The sequence below is a fragment of the Serpula lacrymans genome (assembly GCF_000218685.1).
Source record: "Serpula lacrymans var. lacrymans S7.9 unplaced genomic scaffold SERLAscaffold_22, whole genome shotgun sequence".
NCBI classification, from domain to species: domain Eukaryota; kingdom Fungi; phylum Basidiomycota; class Agaricomycetes; order Boletales; family Serpulaceae; genus Serpula; species Serpula lacrymans.
Genome location: NW_006763311.1, coordinates 59,645 through 68,723, shown reverse-complemented (window position 1 = coordinate 68,723; position 9,079 = coordinate 59,645). Strand labels below are relative to the sequence as shown.

General features: G+C 41.2%; 3 protein-coding genes across 3 annotated transcripts; all 3 read right to left on the bottom strand.

Annotated features, from left to right (window-relative positions):
• Positions 1–1,704: 1,704 nt before the first annotated feature.
• Positions 1,705–4,558, bottom strand: SERLADRAFT_412233 (uncharacterized protein; the record flags this gene model as incomplete). The annotated part of the gene is made up of 13 exons (XM_007324758.1): positions 1,705–1,898; positions 2,033–2,113; positions 2,182–2,320; positions 2,381–2,477; positions 2,531–2,655; positions 2,704–2,826; positions 2,861–3,011; positions 3,455–3,555; positions 3,611–3,768; positions 3,957–4,016; positions 4,047–4,089; positions 4,457–4,488; positions 4,543–4,558. The coding sequence occupies 13 exons, from the start codon at positions 4,556–4,558 to the stop codon at positions 1,705–1,707; spliced, it is 1,320 nt and encodes a 439-aa protein (XP_007324820.1).
• A 2,000-nt stretch (positions 4,559–6,558) lies between these two features.
• On the bottom strand, positions 6,559–6,717 carry SERLADRAFT_353355 (uncharacterized protein; the record flags this gene model as incomplete). The annotated part of the gene is made up of 1 exon (XM_007324757.1): positions 6,559–6,717. A coding segment is annotated over one exon (159 nt), but the record flags the coding sequence as incomplete, so codon positions are not given.
• A 1,813-nt stretch (positions 6,718–8,530) lies between these two features.
• Positions 8,531–9,032, bottom strand: SERLADRAFT_404290 (uncharacterized protein; the record flags this gene model as incomplete). The annotated part of the gene is made up of 2 exons (XM_007324756.1): positions 8,531–8,620; positions 8,683–9,032. 2 exons carry the CDS (start codon positions 9,011–9,013, stop codon positions 8,571–8,573), a joined length of 381 nt encoding a protein of 126 aa, XP_007324818.1.
• Between the last annotated feature and the right edge of the window lie 47 nt (positions 9,033–9,079).

Here is a 9,079-nt window from a genome sequence, read left to right as displayed (position 1 = left end):
ATTCAAAGACTCGCCTTTGCACCACACAGGCACAGTGCCACGTGGAATAGTAATTAATATTGCCTTATTCAATCTTGTGGCTGATCAGCACCACCTCTATTAGGCACTCTAGTCGCGCTCACCTTTGCTTTCCATTTGGTACTTTCCGTGTTTCGGCATTTTGGCAAATTTTTGCGTCGCCACTGGCTACACATTGCATTGCACCCTCGCCTTTATCGTTTCCCTTACTCCCCTTCCTTTGCCTAGCCCCACCATGGGCCCCTTCCTCTCCTTTTTATTCCCACTTGACGGTCGTTTCTGGATCCCCATTCTAATCCACCTCTTTGTCACCTCCAGCCTCTTCCTCCTCATCTTGTTTGCTCCCCCACCATTTCTGATGTCACCACTTCCTATCCACTTCCGTCGCCAATCCGTTGACTACCACGTGCCCCTGCTGATATCAGCAAAGCCCCGGTGGCCGGTTCAAATAGGGCAACAGGTCCATCTTTATGACATCAATCTACCATCATATACTATCAAAACATTGGTCGCTCATCTTGCCTGGTTGGAGCGTGGGTGGGTAGTTTTTGAGCTGGAGAAGGTTCATCCCCTTGCGTTGCCCATGTTCACTGCTGTCCCATTCACTTGGGTACACTTATCATTTGTCCATCGTCTTCGCTACAGCTACACCTACCACACGCTGCCTGGGACTCACTTGTTCCAAATTGGGACTACTCCTCTCCCTCCGTCGTTTGACCAGGTAATCCAACACAACCAGTCCATTGGTAAGGCTATTGGACTTTACTTTATGGCTGTACAAACCTGTGACATTACTCACAGCATTCATTGTTCTATCTCTTTCTTTTCCTTATTTTGACAATTTTATCCTGTACTACTTACGCAGGATTTGTCAGCATAAATTCCTTCCTTCATGTTCTTTCTCATTCTTTTTGCACAGCTATACTGTGCATAGCCTACTTTTCTTTCACTATATAAACCCCTGTATTTTACCTTGTAAAAAAACAACAAGAACTCGAATTCAGACTTCTTTTCTAATCTCAAGTTCACTACTCACTACTACTTGTGATCCAGTGTGGTCACAACACTTCCCACTGCTACCACTGTCAACTGCTGTCATCGTCACTTGTCACTTTTGAAAGTGATTGTCATCCCTTTCGATTAGAGCCCTTCTGAGCACTACAGTCTGTGCGTCAGGAGCCTGCTATCACTGGGAACCTCGTCACCTCGTCATCCTCGTTGTTCTCAAACCTACCTTGTGCTACAATTAGCAAGGTAGTGCTCATGTATACTCGTCACTAAGCCCCTATCTTCTATAAATTCAACTATCCCTCCTCCTCAAAACCCACACTCATACATCTCTGGGTTTTACTTTGAAGGATTGTTATACGTACCACCCCACAAACAACCAGACCACTCCACTGTTCTAGGAGGCAAAGCCCATAAACAAGTTCTGTGGAATCTGGGAGGATTGTGTGTTAGTTTGTTTTTGTGTGTGTTTTTTTCTAACAACAGTTCTTATCATCAACAGCGTGCAACAGGATCAGACATCATTGTGAGCGGGAGAAACAAGAATTATAGGCAAGGGAGTGAGGGAAATGTATGGTTTTATTGTATTCCATTAGAATTTTGAGAAAAAGAATTCTATGCTACAAAAGAATTGGAACTTGTTTATGATCGAACAAAGCTATGTAATTTAGTTATTTATTACAAAACAAATTCTGGGATAACACTTTCGTCCTCTTCCGTGTTCTCTTGTGTGGTGTTGCTACAATAGAGTAAAGATAGTCTCATGAATTCAAGGTGGGTCCAATACACCACCCAGCGGTTGAGAGCCTTCTGTCTTTCATCTGTCTTTATTTTATAATGTACAATGTTGACTTCCATCAGGACAAGATCTCCTATTTTCAAATCCAATGCGTGATATTGTAACATGTTTTTTTTGTCGCAAAAAGCATCCTGAGCATCATAGATAGTATCACACAATGTTGCCTGAGGGAGGTTAGTAAAATTCAAGGACAACAATAAGACTTACTGACGGGCAAATTTTGTCCTCTGACAAGTTTACTTTGCCATTTTATTGCTTTGATGTCTTCTAGTCCTTTGTCAACAAGATCTAAGGGCAAGCAGAAATATAGGACGCCAAAATCAGACATATGGACAAAATTCAAGTGCAAGACAAACTGTCCATCGCAGAAAGATTGAATAACATTGTTGTGACTTTGTCTGCTGTCTCTGATGAGAGGGGAACTACACCAACAGTAGCTTTCCTATCCGGTTCATTGTCGTAAGTAAACCATACTTTCAAAATGTGGCCTACAATCTACACGGTTGCTGGTTGTCCAGTTAGCGGGTTGCATATTCTTGTGCTGTGGTTGTTGACAGCGCGTTCTGGGCCCCAAGTGAAGTGCCTTGGTAATTTGGAAATGGAGTAGATATTGACTGCATTGCTGGCAAAATTGACGAAGCGATGGATTCGACTGAAGAAAGAACAGTGAGACAACACATTTCATGTCTTTTTTTTTGTACTTACATTTGAAAGTCCTCAGTATAGTGAGCAATTTCTGATATATCAATAGCATTCAAGATTGGCTGGGGCATAGCAGCCCCTATTGAAGACGCACAGATTGCCACTTCCATTGATGAGTGTTTTGGTTGCTAACAACAAAATGAGTATGGCAAAAAAAAGGAAGAACACAGCAATACCAAAGCCAGCATTTTAGTCTTTGGCAGTTGGAGGAGGAGTTGGTGAGACTTATCGGGTGTTTTGGAAACATCTGCAGCAGGCATAATTGATGTTGTTGCCTTCTGTAAAGTGATGTCAGAAGGCTTGCACAAAGATGGCAAGTAATAAGTTACTCACTGGTAAAGTTTGAGAGGGTTTCTTGTGACCCCTGTCAATGCCTTTGCCTTTGTCCAAAGTACAAGCATGGTCTAAAGCGGGCAAGGAAACATCTGTTGGGAAAGGGACATTTGTGTTGTTGTCATTGGTATTCTTGATATCAGTTTCTACACTAAAGCTCTATCAGTAGAGAGTAAAATATAAAGGAAAAGGTGACTTGCCAAGGCCTTTAAACAGGTTTTTTGGTCTGGCCTGTAATAGAAGCCAGAGATCTTTTAGTAGTCATAGTGGGAAAGTTGAATAAAGGTTTTGATGGCAGTTGAGACAAGGTATTTATGTGCAAACATGGCAAGTGACTAAACTGTCAGCGTCATAATTTACATCAGAGCAAATAAATAGAGCCTCAAGACTTAGGAGTACCATATGAATTAATTGTATTGTCCTAAAGTCAATCAAAAATCAGAGAATGATCGAATATCAAAAATTCTAATTGTAATGAAACATGCCATTGAATGTGGTGATCATGTGAGGATATGATTGCTTGGATGTTTTATAGCAGAAGTAATTTATTGGGCATTTTGTATAATGCCATGTCTTTTATGTTAATAATTTTACTTCGGCAAATGTGTGGCAATGTCAAGAGTTTGTCTAACTTTGGTACGTTTCATAGACATAGTCGCATTGTGAGCGCTACATTTCTTTGGTTGGTTATTGGACTAGAAAAAGCAATAGATGAATGTATTTATTTAGGAGCAATTAGAGAGGACTTACTGACCTTGCTGCAACGCTCTCTTGTAATTGGATAATATGAGTGAAGGTTGGGAAAACTTTCACCGTTTTTTGTCCGGAGGCACCACATTTTACAACAATATCAAATTCTACACCTACTTCAACGAAATCTCCAGGCGACAGAAGAAGGTGTTTTATCACTGTCAGTTGATTGGTAGCATTATATTTTGCGACAAGCAATTTGTCATTGGTGTTCTATTCTGCGCTAATCCGCTCATAATAATGGTTAGGATTGTCTGGTGCTGCTAAGAAATCTGGTGGTCCATCGCAGTTTTCCTGCCTCTTTGGAGCCAGTCAGCGCGGTAGATTGAGACAAGGAAGAAATTACCTTTTTGAACACTGTTCTTTGCATGTAGAGATTTTGATGAATGTTTGGCATGGATTGAAGCTGTCAGCCAGGGGCAAGCATTTTGCTAACCAATTTGCAGATCACGCTTAAAGAAGCGGTTTGCTAGTTTGACCTGAACAAGTCAGAACTAATGACTGACACGCAGTTCAAATTATTTCATCATTTCTATAATAGATAATGTCAACGCTGAAATTTAGACAAAGATAGTGTTAATACCCGTTCCAGTTGCCTAAAGTAGCCAATTGTGACGTCTTGATAAAACCATGCAGGCAAATAGACACGGGGTAAACTTCTCCTTCAACTTTTGGAGAGGGCAAAGAGTAGACTAATTGATATCCTCGAGTGGAGTCTACACAATTCTCGCCTTGTATGATATGCGCCCATTCCAGCATTTTGTCTAAGGTGTGAGGAACAATTTGCCACTTTTGAAGCTCTGCGGCTCTCACAGCAGGAGTTTCTTTATTTCCCAATGTGCACACCCAAAGATAGCACACAAGGATGTTGCTGTTATCTAAGAAAATCGAAAGGGATTAAAGTACACATTGGACAAAGAAAGCTTACTTACTGGTCAAATATGACATGTTAGGGAGCTAAAGAAAAAGAAAAGAGTGCGCTTTCAGGTGGCAGAGGTAGAGTTTTATAGTGAATTATACTTAGCAAAGAAGCTTTGATAAGGACAATTGCTCGCATTGAAATAATTGATAAATGATATGAATAAGACATTGAAATACATGAGGCCCAGACAATGTGGTTAGATGTGATGCACTTATACTAAGCAATAAAGCCCCGGGAATTGCATATTTCAAGAATAAGATGCAGAGCTAGATGGCGGCAACACAATAATGCGGCCAATACAAAAGAGCAACTCCACCGCAATCAAGACCTGAGTTTGAAAAAGTTCAAGGTCCACATTTCTGTCAGATCATGATAATTGATACTGTATAGCAATGGTATGTTGAATGCAAAAGCATTATGGCATGTTCTTTCACCATGATCAATACCCGTTTTCTGTTGCTCCTAAGGAAGTCTCAATGTCATTTGGTTTGTTGAAATAACATGCTCAACTTTGACAGTGTTACTGTCAGACGAAGATCAACATTGTATTGTATCAAGGGAACACAAGCATGAGTTCAGTACGTTACTTTAACTTACATCAACAGCTCCTTTATTTTCGCATAACAGAGGACGTCATCGGTCTTAAAGGAGGACATAAAAGAACACCAGAGTTCTGCAATATGAGGATATCTTTTCTAAGCAAGATGTCTGTACAGATTCATGGATCGTTTGCAGAGTACTACGATAGGGAAACCACAATGTGAACAAAAAATCTTTCATTTATCTATTCTGATAGACTGATAAAGCGTTAACTCAGGAAACTCAATACTCTTTTGAATTTTGCAAAACCATCATTAGCTCTGTATTCGCCAGAGTTGATGCCACCAGATGCAAATTAAGGGGGTTGGCATGATAATCATGATGACACCAAAACATCTTTTCTGTGCGATCATACTGGGGAGCAAACCATGCAGATGAATGTTATCGGTTATATCCATGACATGGACCTTTTCACTGCCGGTGAGGAGTATTTGCATTTGAAGTTGGTTATGGTACAACACATGTACTGCGGGAATGGCTTGCTAAAACTGCTTTCCCTCAAGGCAGTAAGTAAATATCAATGTTTTATTCATGACATTGAACCATTGTTTCAAAGTCTGGTCTGAGAGAGATGATGTGGTCAAGACGTTTGCGGTGAGTCAATCCAAGATACAAAGAGCTTCACTGACTATCAAGTTTGTAGAACAATTTTTCATTTGATTGTGAGGTCAATGATGGCCACAAATATCTTACGGCAGGAGAAAAGCCTTTCACATACAAAGTAGAAGATCTTATTGAAGGAGATTTAGTGATGTTACGCGTGATGCAACGATGGTTTTCTCTGATGCCGCAGGATAATTCTGAGATTGACAAAGTTAATTGGGAGGCATTCCATTCAGTGCAATGGAAAAAATGCAATTGGAGAACATTCTTAGAGTTGAAGGAAGTTACGTTGTTAGCTGAGACAATAGATAGATGTAGGATATTTTTCCGATAATCGTGTTAAAGTCATTTGTCAATAATGCTCATAGTGATTTTGACGCGTTTTTTGGCAGAATGACTACAGAAAAGCTCACCGCAAAGCGCTTTGACCCAAGCTGGTAACTAAATACCCACTAACCTCTCCAAAAGGCTTCCCAAACAAATGCAGATGGAACGATTTAGGTTGTGTATGAGTAACCAAGAACAGATAATCAATTTTCCTCCAAATGGTGTTCAACTCATCATTGTTTAAAAGTTATGCTTCATTCATAACTGGCAAGGTTGCACCAAGATAGTCAAATTCACTCTCAAATTCAAGTGCTATAATGATGTCTAGATCCTCTAAGCGTGCAAATTCTTCACGCAACTCACCAAAAAGTTGTTTGTATACATCATGGGATGAGAATAAACATAATATTCCAATGCTTTCTAATGAAGTTGCTCAAGATAGCATGACATAGACATTTTGTAGACAAGTAGTGCTAGCAAGATCAACAATGATGTTTCATAATGAACGTCCCTGGAATTTGTAATCTGTAAACGCAAAGGCTGGCAGCATAGGTAATTGCCTTCTTGATATTGAATGTGACGTCTCATTAATTTTGTATTTGAATGTAGTGGGTGCTGGAAACACAGGCACCCTTCCTTCCTCTAATCCAGGCAAAGTCAATGTAGCGGCGGGTACATGAACTTAAGCACACCATGCGTAATGATGGCCCTCTTCGTCAGTCTCCCATATAACATCCCTGAGGGTCCCCTCACTTCCATTAACTACTTTGCTATTGATTGCAGCATTCTCTGTGATCATCACCGGCATTCCTAGAACTAGCGGTAAAGATCCAAGGGCATCCTTCAAAACTGTGGACCTAATCTTCTATGGACGGTCTCTTACATAAATGTACAAACCGCTTTTTGAACCTTACAATGTCTTAATGGCTCAATCAAGACCATTCAAGACAATGTTGAACTAAGACATTTCAAGCAAATTAGGGTTCTTGTTATGACTTACAAGCGTCCAACAATTGCATCTAAATGGGATGCAAATATCTGTAAAATAAAAGGGGAGCGGAATGCTCCCCAATACTTCTAGTAATATAAGAATATATTATTATGGATACTACATTGGATATAAATACAAGTGGGTGAACTCACTGATCTCTCCGGTCCAACAGCCTCATATAAAAAGGCCAGATCTTCTAGCATAGACTTTGAGAACAACTGACGAGATTCCTGAGACCTGAAGTCAGGCATAGTATCGAATAAATACTCCAACATTGCCTGTGCTGAAGCACTGAAACTGTTACGCCACTTGTAGACTCGTTGGCCAAGCTAAAAGGGTATGTGAGATGTAACAAAGAAGAAAAACATGGGGAAATTACTTACTACACAATAAACAGGACAGTTCACACTAACATGGTACACAATATTAGGATACACAATATCCCAGATCGCCTGCATAGCAATTAATACTTTGGGATCATTGAGATTCCATGGATTCTTGGAGGTACCAAGCCATTGCTGAAATGTTGGTACAAAGACCAAGCACCATCTATTGTCTATGTGACATCCCTCAGGGAGATCACGGGTTCTTTGACTTCACTCAAGAGCTGGGCATCTCCTTCTTGATTCGTTTTGTCAGTGGTTTTTCTTTTATTGTGACCAGATTCTAAAAGCCAGTTCAGTGAGTGGACTGTGTAGAGTGGGGATACGTACTGATGTAGTGGTCCTCTTTTTCCCTATTAAAGCTATTCGCTCATCTGCTTCATCCTCATCCGAGTCAATGAATCCACCAGGATGATACAGGCTGCCATCATTATCATCATTTGCATGGGCATTAGATGAGTTGACCGTGCTACATAAGGATGTTAGAGCTGTTGAAGTTGTTTTTTTGGACTTTTCAATGCCAGTAATTTGAGACGACAATCTGCTGTTCGTGGCAAGTAGTTTGCCCTGGCTTTTGATGGAATCAGCATTGCTAGCAACATGATTAGCCCAATCTTCAACTACATCAAGTTCAAAGGATTGCACAGCTGAGCCATCCAATATCCTGAGATTGTGGTAAAATAGAGTTGAGGGTGTAAGTAATATCATGGGTGACAATTGCATGAGTATAATGGAATCAAGCAAATTAGGGAAAATGACTCGAACCTGACATGCGGCTGTTGCCTCCCACGTTCTGATTGACTTAGTGGCGGTTCATGGTTGATAGATGCACTGATGAGGCAAGGCACCTTCTGATTAACCGGGCCATCAGATTGTTTACACAGTGCACTGACAGCTTCCCTCATGTTCATCTTTTTCTTCTTCTTTGGCCGCTCTTCCTCGTCGCTTTCTTCAACGTCCTCTCTGGCCCTCTCATCAACTTCAGTATGCTTACTAACTCTTCCTCTTGTAGCAACACCCAGGCCCCCACTCTCATTGATTGAACAATCACCTGGATCAGCCATATCAAGCTGAGTCCCATCATCAAAGTCTCCGCAATGAGTCTCTGCAATGCCTTCCTCACTGGCAGGAATATCAATAGCTTGGCTGCTTCTGCATTGAACTTGAGATGATGGTGGGGTGGACAGGTCAGAGTCTCCTTTGTGTTGTTCATTACCTCCAACAGACACTCTTTCTTCTTTGCTATCAGGAATGACCATGTGGTTGCTTTTCTGATGCCTGGGAGCAATGCCAGGTCCTGAAGTCTTTGATGCCATCTTTGGCTGAGCACGCTGGCGCTGAGAAGGAGGTGGAACTGGATTTTCTGCTGCTAAGTCTTCCCTTGCTTGTTTGTCTTCCTCTTTTTCCACAGCTGAAAGTGCCCGCCTGATAGCAAGTGCGGTCATCTCGTTGTTGTGGGCTTTGTTTTTTCTTTCTTCTGCTACTTTGGTTCGTGTCTGACGCTTGGGCTGAGCGTCCAACACAACTTGTCCAGGGTGCTGGCTTGCATTCTTGGCACGAGTGATTGGTCGGCTCATAGTTAAGAGGATGAGGCAAGAGGTAGAAGTGAGAGATAGAAATGGGGTACATATTGAAAATCCTTT